Source organism: Pezoporus flaviventris, unplaced genomic scaffold (genome assembly GCF_033815535.1).
Source record: "Pezoporus flaviventris isolate CSIRO_AGI_PZ_B2104156 unplaced genomic scaffold, CSIRO_AGI_Pfla_v1 ptg000064l, whole genome shotgun sequence".
NCBI lineage: Eukaryota > Metazoa > Chordata > Aves > Psittaciformes > Psittacidae > Pezoporus > Pezoporus flaviventris.
The window spans coordinates 3078995-3099100 of record NW_026892612.1 but is presented as its reverse complement, the minus strand read 5'-3'; the positions used below and the strand labels follow the sequence as shown (position 1 = coordinate 3099100).

Sequence of the window (20106 nt, the reverse complement as noted above, 5' to 3'; positions counted from 1 at the left end):
CTACTACTAATGAACCATGACCCCCATTTGTAGTAGTTCTTACAGATGCCAGCCAGTTCATTTAGTGTTTTCCAGTTGCCAGCTGCTGACCTCCGTGCATTGGCTGCAAAGTTACTTCAAATGCACTGCAGTAGTACATACTGTGCTCTATTACAGAATTCAAACTAAAAGCATCAAAGCTACTTGGCTAAAGACTGAAGAAGAGAATCAGATGCATAGCTCCAGGATAATGTTAATAACATAGTAGATAGTGGCTGACCTAGCCTCTGCCCAAGGCTGAATCTGATTATTATGTTTTTATTGTTATTTATGGAGGCTTGTTCTGTGCACAGGGAGAAGAAGCACAGATTCAGAACAGGGCTTAAGAGTTTAAACTGAAATATCTAATTGAAATTTAGAACCAGTGTTGTTGAAGGCAGGAAGACTTCCAATTCTTTATTTCACAAAAAAATTATAATGCATTTGAACCTTTAATATAGCTATATTGAAGTAGATTAACAGCCTTGTATGCAGAGCAGATCAGTAAGAGTGAGGTATTACGGCAGATTAATATCCTGGAAAAATGAGACAGACAAATTAAGATTAGAGAGAAAATTAGGCATGATGTTCTTAATTGCACATTGTGCTTTCAAATATAAGATAAATTGTGTCTTGTGACATAAATCTAGCAGTCAAAATTAGAAAGAATTGAAAAAAGACTCAAATGTTTAGCAAGGATATATGGCTGCATGAGACATTTATTTTGTCCAACAGATGGAAGTATCAAGTTGTCTGCTCCTTGCTCTCTATCTGTGCAGAGGACTTTCTTTGAATATTGTCTCAGACAGCACAGCTCCCGCTAAATTTGTTCAAGGGTTCAAAGACACCTGAGTCTCAAGAGGTGCCTTCCTCCTTTTAGCTGAATTTTGCTTCATATTACATCAGACGCTGACTTCCAGTGGTCGAAATTTTAATGAAAATAAAACCTGATCTGAACTTTTGATGGAAGAAGCCTGTAAGAAGATGGGTCTCTAATCTTCTGATTTTTATTTTCTTTTGATTTTGTAATAGGAATATACTTATCACACCTGGAGGAACTATAATTCAAAGTAGATATGAACATGAGCTTATTTCAAGATGTGAATTCCTGAATGATAGCTTATTTCCCCTGTTCATTTTCAAAGTCAGGCTAAATGCAGCAAGTCCAAAAATAAATCTGTTCCTTAATACTTGCAAATTCTGTTGTTTTGCTTCACAGCTGTACCCATATTATGAAAATATCTATACTGCTTACTCCATTGGACTAAGGCAACATTAATTTGTTCTTTTCAGTTTGGAATCAAGAAACAAAATGCGATTGCTATTTCTCAAATGTTTTTGCTGAAATCTGACTTCTTACGCAACTTCATACATGGTTGTTATGCTGTGTTTGGACACTTTGGAATGTACACAGCACTCGCTTTGGCTGGGATAAAGCTGATTTTCTTCATAGTAGCTCTATGGTGCTGTGTTTTAGATTCGTGACCAAAACAGCATTGATAGCACAGAAAAGTTTAGTTATTGCTGCCCAGTGCTTAGACAGCACCAAGGCCTTCTCACAGTAAGCTGCCAGTGAGGAGGGCTAGGGATGCAGGAGGAGTTGGGAGGGGACACAGCTGGGACAGCTGACCCCAACTGACCAGAGGGATATCTCCCACACCGTATGGCATCATGCAGTGCAATAAAAGATGGGGTGAACAGGAGCAAAGAGGAAACATTCATGGTTATGGCATTTGTCTTTGTGGGTAACCATTACATGTGAGAGAGCCCTGCTTTCTTGGATATGGCTGAACAGCTGTCAGCTGATGGGTAGTGGATGAATTCCTTACTTTGCTTTGCTTGCAACACGCAACTTTTGCTTTCCCTATTAAACTCTCTTTATCTCAATCCAAGAGACTGAGATAATCACATTTACCCTCCTCATTCTCTTCACCATCCAATTGGGGTGGGAGTGAGTGATTGTCTGTGTAGGGCTTAGTTGCTCACTGGTGTTAAACCACAACATACAAGAAAAACTCACCTATGTAGGATCAATTCACCCTCTGTCCCCGATGTCTTAAGATGATCTACATTTTTCAGTTACAGAAATAAATTCATTTTATTTGAGAGAAACAACAATCAATAGTTAAATTATTGCTGCAAGACTTAAACTTAATCCTTTGGTAGAGATATCCCTCTGTAGTGAGGGAGGGTTTCTCTTGGCTTTTTTTCCTTCCCCTGTGTTGGGAAAGGGTTTGTGTGGCAAGGTTTTGGTAGCAGGGTAGCTCCAGGTGTGGCTTCTGTGAGAAGCTGCTAGAAGCCTTCCCCATGTCCAACAGAGCCAATGTCAGACAGTTTCAGGGTGGACTCACTGCTGACCAAGGCTGAGTTCATCAGCTCAGACTCACCAGCACCTCGGGAGTAACAGATCTGAGAGGGGGAAACTGCTGCACAACAGCAGCCAGAAGAGAGGAGTGAGAATATGTGAGAGAAGCAGCCCTGTAGACACCAAGATCCATGAAGGAGGAGGGGGAAGAGGAAAGCACCAGAGCAGAGATCCCCCTGCAGCACATGGTGCCGACCATGGTGAGGCAGGCTGTGCCCCTGCAGCCCATGGAAGTCCACGGTGAAGCAGATATCCACCTACAGCCCACAAAAGGACCCCATCGCAGAGCAATTGGATGTACCCTGAAGAAGGCTGTGACCCTGTGGATAGTCCATTCTGGAGCAAGCTCCTGGCAGAACCTGTGGCTCTGTGGAGAGAGGAGCCAACGCTGTAGCAGGTTTGCTGCAGGACTTGTGTTCGCATGGGAGACCCACACTGGAGCAGTCTATTCCTGAAGGACTGCACCCTGTGGAAAGGACACATGCTGGAGAAGTTAATGAAGAAGAGGGAAGGATCTGTACTGGAGAAGCTCATGGAGGACTGTCTCCCATGGGTGGGACACCATGTTGGAGCACAGGAAGAGAGTGAGGAGGAAGGAGCTGCAGAGACAATGTGTGACGAACTGACTGCAACCCCCATTCCCTGTACCCCTGCACTGTCCAGGGGGTGGAGGTAGAGAATTCGTGAGTGAAGTTGAGTCCAGGACAAAGAGAGAAGTAGGGGGAAAGTGTCTGAAGACATGGTTTCATTTCTTATTTCCCTACTCTCATTTGATTGGTAATAAACTAATTTTCCTGAGTTGAGTCTCTTTTCCCTATGACGGTAATTGGTGAGCAATCACCTTGTCCTTATCAAAACCCATGAGTTTTTTGTTGCATTTTTCTCCCACCATCCAGTTGAGGAGGGGGTGTGATAGAGTGGCTTTGGTGAGCACCTGCCATCCAGACATGGGCAAGTCACCATACCGTGTAAGTAGCTAACAGCGATATGTAGCTTACCCTTGAAAATTAATTAGAAATTAAGAACGGAGAAAAGGAGGGGAAGGCTAGAAACATGCGAGTGTGAAAAAGGCAAAGGACTTTATATTAATGTCCAACTTCTGATATTTTCCTTGATAAAGCACATAAGAAATCCATATCAAAGGGAAGAATACCTATCTTCTCAAACACGCTTTTCAAACATTGTATGTAATAATCTTCTGCAAATTAAAGATACTAAAATCAATTTCCCATGAATAAGATGCAGGACTGGACATAGCATTAGATCATTAAATTTATCTTTATATCAATGCTAATATACAGGAACCTGTTTTACCTTCAGATGCCTGTAATGTGATAAAAATAAATAGCAAATAATTCTCTGTAATTTTACTATTGAGTACAATCCCATTAGCTCCACTGAAGAAACTCACCTTCTGGCAATGTGACTGCTAGATGACATTGAAGAAAGGATTCTTCTATTGCCAGGACAGGAGCATTATAAAGTAATGATTATATAAATATATAAACAAGTAAAAGTCTTACCTTGAACTTTCTTAAAAACTCTTGTACTCATAAACTTTAAAAATCTGTCTGCATAAAAGCTTGGTCTGTGAACTGAAACAGTATCCTGTAAGATTGAAAAAGGTCTCAGTCACATTTTCCATAAGTACATGACACATGAATTGTCAGGAAAGAAGTTGGACATCTCAGATAAACTGTATCATACATTTCATGCATACTCAAAAGAAGTGAAACTCAACACATTTTTTCCTTTTTAAAGGTTAATTGTTCAAGAACTTTAGATATTTCATTTATGAAATTGTGAGTTATGAATTACAGAGCTATATTCTGCAAAATCTTCCTAGCATCTGAAATGCTTTTTTCACATTCTATATACATTTTTCCATTACAGATTCATCAGTGCCCTGCTAAGTGGCCATTGTCTTTATAAGTTAGAAGGACAAAACGATCATTTGGTTGCTTTTTAAAGATCAACAGATAAAATCAGAGCATGCATTGAGAAACGGACTTAAAAGATTTCAGCAACAGGCCAAACCATGCAGTGACGGTAGACTACAAATACACAGAAGCTAGCTCTTTCCTGGTCAACGTAAGTCAAAGTTCCATTAGCTAAAATATCAGCAATTAAAAAAAAAAAAAAAAGAAAACCTACTTACCCCATCATAAACAAGAGCTTTCCATGAATGTTCCAGCTTCTTCATTAATCTAATCATATAAACACAAAATCAGAATTGCTTTGTAAGATTTCCCCATTGGTATGTAATTTCAGAATAGCTTATACACTAAAACCTGAAATTCATCTTACCTGTAAGACTGGAGAATATCAATAATGCCCATAAATAGAAGCAGCTTTTCTTCTTTATGGCTTTTAGCTGGAATACCTCCCATTCTGAGAGAAACAACAGAAACATAGGTTATCTTTTAAGGTATCTCTGGATCATCATTTAGTACGTGAACTGTACCCAGGTGAAAACCCAAAAAAACCAGGCACAACATTAAACCTAGATGCTTCAATATGAAGTCAGACAGATGTAGGTCATTTAGTATACAACTGATTTTAAACATCAAACCAAAAGTATCTCAGATCCAATGGTAAATGTCTATTGTAAACTCTTCCTGCTCCATCATCTAGAAAAAAGGGACCATTGTTTTAGGAACAAAAAATTAAATCCAATTTTTGGTTTGGCAGCTTTTGTTGACATTGATGGATCCACTACAAAACTAGAATGGAGACAGAAGACACAACACATGCAATACCTCCAAATCTTTTTTAACAGTTTGAGAAACAAATAATACACACCTGAAACAGCTACCAAAGAGGTGAGAGCTCCCCACTCTGCCATTAACACACAGCAGTCCCTTCCCCTGACAAAACAGGCCTACCATCTTTTCAATCTTTTTTTTTTTTTTGGGGGGGGGGGGGGGGGGAGGGAAGAAGATATGAAGGGGGTAAATGGTTTTCATTATTCTAAGCACAAAGGAAATCACGCAAATGCAAAGGGAGTTTAAATTACTGTAAAATCTCACTACCATGAACTCCAGCTCAGTTAACTGGTCAGACATTCAGAAGTGTTAAGTGGTTTATGAAACCACTTCTGTCAGCCTTTCCTGGAAGCTATGACTATAAATTCAATCCAATACAAGCAGCAGTTATTGCTGCTGAGTATCCATTCTCATCCTCATACTTGTATGGCCCAGTATCTGGTTTAGGCCCAGCTGGCAACTGAGTAACAGACAGCTCCTCTCCCTGGGCAGGATGGGGAGGAGAATCAGAAGAAAGTAAAATGCATGGGTTGAGATAAGGACAATTTAAGTGAAATATAATAATAACAGCAGCAATCAGCACGTGCTGGCCAAGTCCCCCCAGTTTACATACTGGGCATGACATGCTGTGGTATGGAATACCCCTTTGGCTAGTTCAGGTCAGGTGTCCTGTCTCTGCTTGCCCCTGGCTCCTTGTGCCCCTCCTCACTGGCAGAGCATGAGAGACTGAAAAGTCCTTGATAAGGGTAAGCACTACTGAGCGCTACTGAGCAATAATTAAAACATCGGTGTGTTATCAGCATTGTTCTCGGACTAAAGCCAAAACACAGCACTGTCCCAGCTACTAGGAAGGGGAAAAATTACTATCCCAGCTGAAACCAGGACAATGACCTATATAATCAGGTTTGGCTTTCCGTTAAAAAAAACGGACCAAAACCAAAACCCAACACCCACAAAACTGCCTGTGCAACACCTCTGCCACCACACAAGAGCATTCTTCTGTGTGAAAGTGAGTGATGCTGAAAAAAACGAGTGAAATTCAGCTCGAGTTTATATTCCAGGGCTCTTAACATCCGGAAACTCTCTACAAATGCTAAATATCAAAATTCTCCTATTTGTTAGCTGTAGATTTAAGCACGTATTTCTATATCATTAGTTGTATTTACCTAGACAGCTCACTTGAGAACCAGAAGAGGAAATCCTTAATTTGAAATTAAACCCGTATTATAACAAATGACTGAATACATAGAATGAGAATGGTGAACATAACGCTCTAACACTGAATGTATTCCAGAGGAAACAATACAAAACCTACTGTTCTATATACTTAAATTCCTACTGCAACTTTTGATAGGTAGAAAAACAAGAGGAAAGCAGCAGTTCTTAGGAAGTATCCACTGTACATGGATATGACCGCACTTCAGTGATGGATAACAGAATTCTACTTATCATGTATAATAATTTGAGATGAAAACAACCACTGTAGGAATTTCCATTTCGATATTGATAAATAGTATGGCTCATCAGACTGTTTCCAGTTAAAATCAGATTATACCTGAGATTCTTGTAATAGCTCTCTCATAATGCCTCTTTCATAAGCAAATGCCCTTGTTCATACATAAGTCACTCTGAATTAACCAAATTTGTCATTGTGTATTTAAAGCTGAACAAGCTACTAATCAACACTTTAATTTCCTCTGCAGCAGATCATGAGGGTCCAGCTTTTTTTCTTGAGGGTAGGGGGTGTGGAAGGTATGGGGAGGGAGGCTTACTCTTTCAATTTCTGAAATGCAGTGTACTCTTGAATGTTTTGCCTTTTAATACCACGCGTCACAGACTGAAGAAACAGAACATGCAAGTTTTAATAGTAACCTTAAGCGCACATTCTGGCACTTACGTGTTTGTTGTCCCTGTGGTGAAAGAGTCTCCTGTCTTTCCAGGGCCCTGTATAGACTCCATGGCTGTGGAATAGAGAACTTTCTGCCCCCCGGGCCGCTTTGCATCCGATGCACTCTGGGAACTCTCTCCCTCTTTTTCCTTCATGTTACTGTTCAGTATGTGGATTCCCAGTAGCAGACTGTAATCCATGATCTTAAAACTTTCTAGAACCTATCAACAAAGAAGAAACGGCTGTACTAAAACAAGTGAAGACCACATACAGTACGAATTACACAGCATTATTTTGAAAACTTCAGTAGTAGTCCTTCAAAGCACAAATTTATCTTGTTAGCAAAATGTTTTAAAATTATAATTAAAAATATATTAATATATATTATCATACATTAATATAAACAAAACCTCCACATAAGTCAAAGTGCTAGTTACCTAATTAGCTCAATGCTCTTGTTACAAGTGGGCATGAAGGATGTACAGCTGAAAGGTAACCCAGTGTTACTTTGTAGTCAAGGAATGTATGTCCAGTGAGCACTTTTTTTATTTCTAGCAAATAATCAATTAATAGTTCCACCATATAATTATGAACTACAAACATCTTTAAAGTCACTGCTAATGCACGTTCCAGACTTTACACAGCATTTTTTCCTACACTACTCTCTACCTCTCCTCCATCTCCTATTTATAACTGAGAAAGTATACGTTGAGAATTTTCAAGTGTCAAAAAAAGCATTTGCTACCACCATCTCATTAACAGCGGATGGAATTTTGGTGCAAAAATCACACATCTTTATTAGGCAGTTTTATTTCTGAAGCATGACTTAACCAAACAGCTTTCTCTTCTAGCTCTACCAACCCCTTTGCCTCTGTGAGTAGGCAAGTTCTCTTTCTTCTTGCAAGCATGTGTACTATCATAAGTTTCTAGTCAGTTACATCATTATGAAGTCTGACATACTGCCATTAAAAGGAAATACAGTTCAAGTCACTATGCAAAGGTGAACTATAACAGTCTGCAATCACATCCAGCAATATAACCAAACTGTGTTCAATATTTTACATAACAGCAATGCTAAGTGAAGGAGAAAAAACGGTAGCAACCAGGAAGGACATGCTGTGCCACTTACCTCTCCTTCACCTCATGCAACTCAACAACAAACAATTCATATAATTTTTGATCAGAATCAAGAGGCAATAGTACATCTTTTTACATGAACAAGAACAAAATCTGATTTTGCAGAGAAGACAAATAAAGAGCAGTAACTGCAAGTATGTAATTTTGATGAAGACTATCAAAGTATAAATATTTTTTACACGAAACACCAAGACTGCTTGTGACCTCTGAAACACATTTTGCAAATCCAAAATGAGATTTATTTTTTTTTTTTGGCAATCACCAGGAAAAGTCTAGTGGTCTGTGAAACTGTATGAGGAAGAAAAGGGAATCTACTACTTAATACGTTCCTAGAGATAATTTTAGCTCCAATGCTAAAAGTATATCAGCAGAGGTAGGAAAGCTCTGTTCCACTCCATCAATACTTCTTATGTACTCATTATGTTAAGTAGAAGCCAAATGTACAATACAGCTGAATTCTTTTAAATCTCTGGCATTTCTCTTCCATGAAGAACATGGCATCTTAATTTTAGCACTGTTTTAAGCATCCAAAGTGACGAAACAAAACATAACACACTGTAATCTAATTATAAAAAGGCACAGCCTCATCTGGATTTCTAGACACAAGTGAGGATTTTATAAAATATCTTTAATGGAATAATCCTGCACAGAGGTGGGGCAGCTCAAATCGAATAAGAAGGAGGCTGCTAACCTATGACCCTCAGTACTTCAGAGCATCCTCTGATTACAGAGCTGACACAGGATTTCAGGACAGGACGAAAAAGCGTATTTCTAAATCACCATACACCATGATGATGAAATGCAATCTAATTTCAATCTAATTAATGAAATGAAATATTATTTAGCATTGTGTGGGATAACACCCACTAGAATAACTTCTTGGTTTACAACTATGAATTGCAAAAATAGTGCAACTGATAGGTACGAAGGCACAGACACTGGGTGCCAAATAAGTTCTAGACTTCATTGATTGCTTATTACTATCTTTTACTCAGACTTTCTCAAAAAGAAATTACTATATAATGTGTTTATTAGAAGTGTGTAATCAGTGGATGTCAGCCACCAAATACTGAGAGTAGATTCTAGGTAGATTGAAAAAAAAAAAAAAGCTAAAAAACAAAAAACCCCACACCAATTCATCATCTGCAAAAATACCTACCTTAATGGTGCCATATAGGATGCCATAATAGTATCTACCCCTCTGTCTGCCTACTGGTTTGATACACAGTTCTGATTATCTCCCCTTAGAAATTTGATAACCAAATCAACCAGTCCTTATGCAAATACACACCTTTTGACCAAATCTAAGCATGTTTTACTCCACTATTTGTTTCTAAGAAAAAATCTCACACAAAATAATTAACCTGAATAACAAGGAAGAATATCAGACATCAGCATTCAACAAGAACATACTTCATGTCAAACTCTTTAGTCTGTATTAAGACAAATTTTATTTCAGACAGTGGAATTTCTAGCTGAATATATCTGAAAGGTCCTCACATATGTATAGAATCATAGAACAGTTTGGGTTGGAAAGGACCTTAAGATCATCAACATTAATATTTAAGACTGGAAACCATGATTATTTTTAAATGTGTAAGTAACACATTTTGCACACACACAGTTGTAGAAATTGATCTGGTTTGCTAAAAAAAAAGTTACAGATGCAGCACATCAAGCTATTTCTTAACATGCAGCATTCTATGATAACACAAAAAGTCGTAAGCCTTTTCCTGGGTCAAGGGTTGCTTGCAAGTAGCTTTGATGATTTTAGATGGAACTGCTTTTGAGAAGCAGCAGCAAGTTTTTGCTAGGAAGGTAACAAAATGATATCCTAATCTAATGAAAAACAAACAAATCACAGTATTAAAGGGCTATAAATTCATAGCAAACTGAGAAAGTCCTGCAGAACATCTGATGTTAAAGCCCTTTCCAACCCTAACTATTCTATGATTCTATGATTCTGTCATCCATGTGAGATCACATGAGGAATGGGTTAGAGACCAGTTGAGCAATCTGGACATCCATAAATCCACAGGTCCAGATGGGATGCACCCGCGGGTGCTGAAGGAACTGGCGGAAGTCATTGCTAGACCACTCTCCATCATCTTTACCAAGTCTTGGGAAATGGGAGAGGTGCCTGAGGACTGGAGGAAAGCAAATGTCACTCCAGTCTTCAAAAAGGGCAAGGAGGAGGACCCGGGTAACTATAGACCGGTCAGCCTCACCTCCATCCCTGGGAAAGTGATGGAACACCTTATCCTTGGTGCCATCTTAAGGCATATCAAGGATAAGAGGGTTATGAGGGGCAGTCAACATGGCTTCACCAAGGGGAAATCATGCTTGACCTAACTCATAGCCTTTGATGAGGAAATAACACAGTGGATGGATGATGGCAGAGCGGTGGATGTGGTCTACCTTGACTTCAGCAAAGCATCTGACACAGTCTCCCACAGCATCCTCACAGCTAAATTGAGGAAGTGTGGTCTGGATGATCAGGTAGTGAGGTGGACTGTGAACTGGCTGAAGGAGAGAAGCCAGAGAGTTGTAGTCTATGGGGCGGAGTCTAGTTGGAGGCCTGTAACTAGTGGAGTGCCTCAAGGGTCAGTACTGGGACCGGTATTATTTAATATATTCATCAATGATTTAGATGAGGGAATTGAGTGTACTGTCAGCAAGTTTGCTGATGACACTAAGCTGGGAGGAGTGGCTGACACGCCAGAAGGCTGTGCTGCCATCCAGCGAGACATGGACAGGCTGGAGAGTTGGGCAGGGAATAACTTGATGAAATATAACAAGGGAAAGTGTAGAGTCCTGCATCTGGGCAGGAACAACCCCAGGTTCCAGTATAGGTTGGGAAACGACCTGTTAGAGAGCAGTGTAGGGGAGAGGGACCTGGGGGTCCTAGTGGACGACAGGATGACCATGAGCCAACACTGTGCCCTTGTGGCCAAGAAGGCCAATGGCGTCCTGGGGTGTATTAGAAGGGGGGTGGTTAGTAGGTCGAGAGAGGTCCTGCTTCCCCTCTACTCTGCCCTGGTGAGACCCCATCTGGAATACTGTGTACAGTTCTGGGCCCCTCAGGTCAAGAAGGGCAGGGACCTGCTGGAGAGAGTCCAGCGCAGGGCAACTAAGATGATTAAGGGAGTGGAGCATCTCCCTTATGAGGAAAGACTGAGGGAGCTGGGTCTCTATAGCTTGGAGAAGAGGAGACTGAGGGGTGACCTTATTAGTGTCTATAAATATATAAAGGGGAAGTGTCACGAGGATGGAGCCAGGCTCTACTCAGTGGCAAACAATGGTAGGACAAGGGGTAATGGGTACAAACTGGAACACAAGAGGTTCCACTTAAACTTGAGAAGAAACTTCTTCTCAGTGAGGGTGACAGAACACTGGAACAGGCTGCCCAGGGAGGTTGTGGAGTCTCCTTCCCTGGAGACATTCAAAACCCGCCTGGACACATTCCTGTGTAACATTATCTAGGTGTTCCTGCTCCGGCAGGGGGATTGGACTAGATGATCTTTTGAGGTCCCTTCCAATCTCTAGCACACTGTGATACTGTGATCACTAGAAATTCATGTTAGGTCCCAGAAATACACTTCTTGTATAGTAAAAGTGAGAGAAATCCAATCTTCACCCATATAACTGCTCTGAAATGCACCTTGCTAGCAAAAAGGCATTGGAAGATTCCAGCAAGAATATTCTTATTTTTTAGCATGATTAAGTGTTTTATTCAATAATGACAACTAAACATTCAATTAATAACTCGACAATAAATTGTTCATCTAATCTGTATTTCTGTATTTCACTAGCTACACAGATTCTGGCAGCACAATGTTGCCACTTGGTCACCAAGTACTGCTTACAAGGCTAGCTTTGGCTCCTTTGACAACTTTCAGACGGCAAGTGTCACTTTCCCCTTCTAGCCTTAAGCACTATTTTGCTTTTGTACCACATAAAACCCACAGTGAAATGGAATCACAAAATACATTGTTTCAAAATATGGAAAAATAATTCCCTGGATCAGTTTTTCAATGTGAGCTAATCAGATATTAAAGCATTCTGTGAATCATCTTTGATGGGGTTACATTCAGCTATCTCAGCCACTAATAGAGCAGAGCATGTATTTCTGCCATGGAATTTTTATTTCAGATGCAGCCAGCCTAAGCTGTGTATGTCTGTTAGAGAAATCTACATTCACGTTGGAAAACATGCAAACATCCTCAAGTCAGCAGGTCATTTTCTTAACATAATTAAGGAAAATGCTACTAAAAAAAAAATATAATTTCAAAAGCTTATGAAATACAAAAAAACCCTAACAGGTTAACCATGCATGCAAGTATTTCTTCTTCTACAAGCATTTTGGAAATGGAACACAGAAACTGACATAAAGAAGATTGATTCTACACTGAATCAATAATTACTCTCCAACATAAGGAAATATAAAAAAATCCCACAAAATAAAGCACTATTTGCATAATAAGCTTTTTTTTCTGGAACAATTGTGCAAATGTCAAACGCCTAGCAACGGGTCTGGTTTAGAAACAATCTATCCTGTGAAAATGAATCACCAACCCCTCCAAAGCACATGTGGAGTCACTTCTCATTTCTACAGAATTCTTAAAACATGTTGTTAACTATACTGTTAACTCCTAAAAACTACAATCTTGCTTCTGATTTCCAAAGTAGAAATGAAGAGAAATTTGAATTTAAATTGATACTACAGGAGTGATAATACCTAAAGATACAAGAGATCAGCAGTATCACTACATAGCCACTTTCCTCAAATTACCATTTTTGACAAAGAGGGCCTTCATCTAAGATTAGCACATTCTTTACTTCCATGACATGCCATTTATTATTTCTGCTCTGTAGTGAAAATTCAATACTCCTTCAAGTTGCGCCAACACTACTGTTTGTAGTACTGGTAAGCTCATTTCCTTTCTTTAATGAATTTTTAATTCCGGTGTCTACACTAACTTTCTTACTTTGGAATAAAATGAGAAAGAGATGGCAAGTTTTGAAGGTCTAAAAAATCTAGGTGAGTTATCACTTATGCTAAGTAGCCATCCCTATACCATAAAGGTGGAAAGATTTAGCTGGACCTTTAAGAACTCCAGACTAATTTGTGAGCTCTTAATCTACGATTAACACACTGCGAAACATGATGGTTAGTTCAGCACTCAAGTAATATGTAGCAAGAACTTACTGGTACTTTCAAAGAACCAGTAAGAGTACGTTGTCTGTGTAACAATGAAACAATTGATTATTGTTTTCACTTTTTAGCCCAGTTCCCTCTTTTAGATTCCATGTATTATTTTCTATATAATAGACCCCCCTGGCTTTGATTGGGTAACCTTTGACAAGTGGGAGGATGCACAAAAGGGCATACAGATCCCCAGATGTGACATACTGACGCATTTTGCATTACCACACATGGCAGGAGCTCAGGAAACACCCACTGCAACAGGCTACAGAAAGAACAATGTGTGGTGTTAGATAAATGTTTCACCCTGCATATGCAGCTGAACATGAGATCACCCAGCTTTACAAACCAAGCACAAGACATTGCAGACTTCTGTAATTAAACAAGAAGTACTATTCATGTGCAAAAACAACGCTTTCCATCTTGCACCACAGGTGGCAGCAAACAACAAACTGATGTTCAGGATGCCTCTTCTATGTGATGAGTTGTTTTATTATGCAACACTCAGGATTCCTCTCAGACAAAGCCTATCTTCTCTTTCCACAACTGTGAACCTTATAAAACTCTGAGACCTGGATAACTCCCCTTTTACCTACTTCATATTTTCTTACCTTTGAACAGAAAAAAAAAATCCATTTTACAGCAATTTCCCCTGTCCACAATAGTCACTGAGTCCATTCACTAAGGTCCTCTCAAAGGACAATGGCAAGTAAGTATCCTTCTCTTGCCTTGAAAATGTTATGTAGACACTAAGCACTACCTTTCACTGAGGAAGAAATTACTTTGCTCCAGAAATAAGACCTCTGCCACTAGACACACACACACACCCCCTTCAGTTTCCTAGTTCTTGTTAATTTACAGACTTACTGAAGCAGTAATGAGCTTGCAGTTCTACAAGCTTGCTATCATATGTTAAAAACTCTCTTATCATATGTTACAAGATCTGTTATCATATATTACAAGCTCTGTTATCATATGTAACAACAGTACCACAGGGCTAATTGTGCCTCAGAAAAAAATAATAAAAATCTCCAAATCAGTGGAAAACAAGAACTAGAATCTAGAAAGCCTCTACTGGACTACTTCCCTACAGTAATTTGATCCACAGATGGATCAGTGAAATCCTGGATGTACAGACAAATAGGGAGACAGCCTACAGAAAGGGATTGTGAGGTTTTGCTGGATGATAAAAGTCAGTGAGTTGGCAATGTGCCCTGGCATGCAAAATGGCCAACCTTAACACGGGGTGCATTAAGCACAGCATAGCCAACTGGCTGAAAGATTGTTCGAGAACAGTCAGCATTGGTGCTGCCTCACCTCAAGTACTGTATGCAGTTTTGGGCTTCACAGAATAAAAGCAATATAAGAACATTAGCATTTGTCCGAAGGAGGGCAACAAAGCTGGTGAAAGCACTAGAGGACTTAACTTGTGAGGAATCGATGAGGAGATTAGATTTGTTCAGCTTAGAGAACATGAGACTGAGGGGTGACCTCATTGCTGTTTACCACTTCCTCACAAGGGGAGCAGAAAGGCTGGTGCTGATCTCTGGTGCCTGGTGACAGGATGTGAGGGAATGGCTTAAAGCTGCTCAGGGAACTTCAGATTGGATACTAGAAAAAAGTTCTCCAGTGAGAGGGAGGTCAAGCACTAGAACTAGTTCCCCAGGGAAGTGATCACGGCCCCAGGCCTGTTGGTGTTTAAGAAGTATTTGCACAACAGTATTAGATATACTGTTTAATTTTCAGGTTGTCCTGCGGGCATCAGGAGTTGGACTTGATGACTGTTGCGGATCCCTTCCAACTCCTGTCCAATTCCATGACCTCAGATCCCAGCTGCTTAACTAAAATACAAGCTTCATCAGTGCTTTGACATTCACAGGTTTTCCTAATTAAACTCCATAGAAAGGAATGGAGGTTAAACTTACAAAGCCACGTCCCACTCTGTTTTGCTGAGGTAAATATAGAACAGATAAAAACACAGAAGTTGAAACAGTATTTTTTACTTACCCGACAATCCCGCTGTAGTGTTTTCATTAGTGCACTGTGTGTTTCAGAGTCAAAATACAACCCTTCATGCATATCTTGCAAGAAATCCAAGTCTTTGAATGTAGGGTTGGACTTCTCCCTCTCTTTTCTTGATGCTCTCCGTTTGTATGTGGAGCCTTTCAAGTCATACGTGAAATGCATTTTCAAGGCTCGTGGCAAAACATTGTTCATTACAACGATTCTAATATTAATGCCTCCAGACTGAACACAGTACAGCCCATAAAACTTGGGTAGAAGAGTCCTTGGATTCTGGTTCAGATTCTAAAACAAAAGAGATTGTTAAATGTATCTATTTTCAATACCAAAGGACATTAACAGACATCAAAAAAACTACATTTTCTTATCCAATACTGTTTCTTTGACCAATTAATTTTCTTTGTGAGACTGTATTTGAGACAGCTAGCATAAATACTCCTTTTTGCCAGGAACATAGATAGGCCAAGAGCTAATCAGTAACTGCATGTATGCCAGATTTGTCTTTCTCACATTCCATGAAAGAGCAGACTAGAAGACAAAAAGAACAGACTAAAGCATCCCTGTGCTTGTTTCAGCTGAGGTAGAGTTAATTTGCTTTCTAGTAGATGGTACAGTTTAAACCACAACACTCCCAAAGATTTAGTTTATTTATTCTGACTTGAACAACCTTGCATTCTACCTGATGGAAGGAGTTTTGGTCAAATGTAGTTCTCATTACCTTGACTTGGATTCTGAAAAACAGAACCCCAGTGTCCACAAGGCTTTCCACATTGTTAGTGCCAAATGACTAAGCTGTCTCCACAGGTGTGTAAGGTCGTAACAGAACCACAACTGATCATCAGAAAAGTATGACATAATCCAAATTCCACAACAGGCAAAAAACCCCACAAACAACTAGGAGAGGATAAAAGAGATGCGAGCAAAAATCCTCCTTCTGAAACTACTCTCAGTTTTTGGCATGAAAAGTAAGATGGGAAAACCAACTTCACATCTTACAAGCTTAATAAGTCACAACATACAACTATGGGAAGAAAGTGCTTTCAAAGGAAATAATCACAGTGATCAAAGTTTTATCCTTTAGAAACTGTTGCATATGGTAGCAGTGAGAACAAAGTTCTCAGGAACAAAGCAAAGTGGCCTTACATTCACTTGCACTAACTCAAACTTACACTAAGCTGATTATCAAGATTAGAAACAACAACAGAAAAAGTACCAGCCACCGTTGCTCTTTTTGATGCTGACAGTGCATTTTTTTTTTTTAACAAACAGTGAATCCATGTATTTCAGTGTAATAATGATAATATTCCTCATTTTAGTACAAGTGAGAGAGTAACTCTTCTAATGTCTGCTTAAGAAATCAAAGGAAGAGGAGTAAGGAAGAATCTCTGTTCGTATGTATAGAACCATAGAATAGCTTGGGTTTGAAGGGACCTTCAAAGGTCATATGGTCATATATGAGTGGCTTTTGTTTAAAAAGAAAAGGAGAATTAAGTTATATTTACTTTGGTTCAATGGTTTCCCTTTCTGATGATGGACACACATAAAACAATACAACTTAGAATTTGCCCTCAAAAAGCTCAGTTTAAAAATAAAGTTTTGAACAGATTATATGTATAAATGTATTTTTACATTACTGTTTTAACACACAAGAAATGGAAATTATAACTAATCCAGAAACAAAAGTGAAACTGACCAGTCTAGTTTCGTCCACTGAGTGAAATGCGAAGGATCAGCAAACACAAAATGGAGAAAAAAAGTAAAATTAGAAACTTAGAAACCTTTTTTTGTCACTAACTTACTAGAAGCAAAGTTTGGTATCAAATCAGAAGATGACATTCAGCTTCATTTTGAATGCTAAAATAGCAGCTATTATTATCTTCAGTATATTCTTGATTTATATTTATTCATTCCCTTAGGGGTAAAAAATGACAAAAATATTAAGAAACATGGATAAAGCCAATGAAGGATTAAAAACCAAATGAAACGAAATCTTCAGAAGTGTGACATGAAACAGGAATGCCACAGGTAAAATACAGACTTAAATTACTTACCATATAATAACCTGGCAAGAGCTTCTGAAGAAACTCAGCCTCTTTGTGTTGAACTGTTTTGATGATGAACTCGTCATCGCTAGTTACAAAAAATAAGGACCCACTGGCACCTGGGTTGGATAATTCAATTAAAGGCTCACTGCAGAGGGAGTACTGAAAGAAACAAAAATTGGGTTTCACTGCCAATGCATGTTTTATTCAAACACATTTTTAAAACAAAGAACTGCGGGTTCAGATAGGCACAAGAGAATCATGGAGCTTATTCTTCAGTCTTCAACCACAGAAACCCTAAATTTACAGCAGTGTAAATTTACAGTGAAAATTCCAGGCCAATATTTTAAGGCTTCAGTCTTTAAAAGAAAGAAAATTGCACAGGATGTGAATTGTGAGTAGCATAGGCACCAGGGAGTTATTCTTAGCAGTACAGTATGTCTTCTAGGTTTCTCAGAGCAAAAGGATTTAATGGTTTTAGTAACAAATATCTGGTTTATTGTGCATTGCTGAAGATGAGTTGAGCGACTCCACAAGAAAAACCAGTTTTGTTTCTTGAAAACAGCTTTCATCAAATTCAACTGGAGTCTTGCCACTGATTTCAGAAACTGGTGATAGCAAAGAAAAGCAATACAATCTAATAAGTATGTTCTTTTGTGAAAACCTGAACTAAAGAAGCATGCTTCCTATGGACTCTAAGCACTACCTTAATGCATTTTCTTACCCTGGCTCTAACTGAGGCTTTTCCCATGATCACAATTTTTAAGAGAGTTTTGCAAGCTATAAAAATGTTTTCTTTTTCTACCTCATTCTCCAAGTTCACTCAGTTCCAATTAATACAGAGTCCTTTCTTATTAATCCTGCAGTTGCCCTCGTCTACTGATAGAACAATACTGGTGTGTAATAACAGACATTCTGCACAAATCACTAGTTGTATTGCAACCCCTGTGTTTTTCTTGCCAAAATACATATTCATGAGTAATTCTTATTGTTGTAAGCATTTGAAACCAATTATCTTAAACATTAAAGCTCCATAAAACAGTATAGCGTAAGCACAAGTTATTAACCTAAACTGTGTCATTTTACAGTTGAATTCATTCCTGTAAAATATGTCTACCCAGCAACTGCTGCTATATAAAGAGCCCAACTAGTTTTGACTGAATGCTTGTGAAAGCCAAATCAAAACTAAGAAGTAAGAAAATCCTCAAGTCCCTGGCAATTAAGTACTTTATGACCAAGAAGTTTCCCTGCAAACTACCAGTACCCCGTGAGGTGACAATTAATTCTACCAGCTGCTCAAATATGTTCACCCTTGTTATTGAGCCTGACTCCTATAGCACATTACTGCTTAACCTCCTTGGAAAAGGTGAAACTATAAATCTTTGGGCTTTTTTCATTGCAAAACAACAGTGACAACTCACATATGCTTGCTGTAATTTTCTCCTCTTTTTATTTTACTTTTCCCTTCAGCCACAATTGGACCAACACTTGGCATATTGTTATAATAGCGTATTTTACATACTGAATTGGAACTTCACTCACAACATGACAGATCCACATTTCATGGAAACGAGGGAGTCTGTTCAGCCAGAATCCTGACACGTACTATTGTGAATAAACTCTTAAACAGATGTTTTTGTTCATGACCAATTTGGAAAAGCGGCCCAAACTAAAACTAGTTTTGTTTTATAATCATAGTACCCCCTCTGATCACATCTGCCTCTGGACCTCAAGGGACTGCAGCTTCCTCTGATTGTGAAGTGTTGCCCATTTAGAATCAGAAACAACAGAAATAGATCCTGACCTGCTAACCCTAACAGATGCATACATCAGTTACCACAACACACACTAAAATTCTGACTGTATTTCAGAAAAATATCTGTTTGTTGAAGGCAATCTGTTTTTGCATTTTCCAGAAAAGAAGGTGCACTTATTCTTGAAGCTAGCTTCTCTACTTGCCCCCTTTTCTTGGAAACATACCACTAGAGTCTTTTGCTGTGCCAAGAAGAAAAAGAATCTGCAATAAGCTGACTTTACTAGAAATTTCCCTCAGACATTTTGTAGTTGAACAGTGTCACAGATATCATAACAGCAGCAAGCAGTCATTCTATAATCTTTAATTGATGCTACTGCAAATGCTTCCTTGGAATATAAGTTGCAGGTAACAATAGCTTTACTCTATGAAGTGCAGTCTTTTTAGCAGCTAACAACACTGCCTGCATACTTCATTTTTTTGCCAAATCCATAAGCAACTTATTACATAATGACACATCTGTCCCTCACAACATCCTCATCTCCTAACTGGAGAGGCATGGATTTTATGGATGGACCACTCAGTGAATAATGACTTGGCTGGAAGTTTGCACTCAAAGACTTGCAGTCAATGGCTCAATGTTCAAGTGGGGACCAGTGATGAGTGGCGTTCCTCAGGAGTTGGTATTAGGACTGGTGCTGTTCAATATCTTTGTTGTTGGCATGGACAATGAGATTGATGTGCCCTCAGCAAGTTTGCTGATGACACCAAGCTGTGTGGTGCATTTGACACACTGCAGGGAAGAGATGTCATGCAGAGGGACCTTGACAAGCTCAAGAAAGTGGAGTCTCCTTCCCTGGAGACATCCAAAACTCGCCTGGACACATTCCTGTGTAACATTATCTAGGTG

The 20106-nt window shown here is 39.1% G+C and overlaps 1 protein-coding gene across 2 annotated transcripts in view; it reads right to left on the bottom strand.

Moving 5' to 3' along the window:
• PIP5K1B (phosphatidylinositol-4-phosphate 5-kinase type 1 beta) overlaps positions 1-20106 on the bottom strand; it is an 81674-nt gene that overhangs the window by 17704 nt on the left and 43864 nt on the right. For both annotated transcript variants that reach the window (XM_061470840.1, XM_061470839.1), the window contains exons 6-11: positions 17453-17605; positions 15387-15686; positions 7046-7257; positions 4691-4774; positions 4542-4590; positions 3907-3991 (exon numbers count right to left, since the gene is read on the bottom strand). In XM_061470840.1, coding sequence (XP_061326824.1) covers positions 3907-3991; positions 4542-4590; positions 4691-4774; positions 7046-7257; positions 15387-15686; positions 17453-17605 — 883 coding nt within the window. The remainder of the gene's footprint in view (positions 1-3906; positions 3992-4541; positions 4591-4690; positions 4775-7045; positions 7258-15386; positions 15687-17452; positions 17606-20106) is intronic.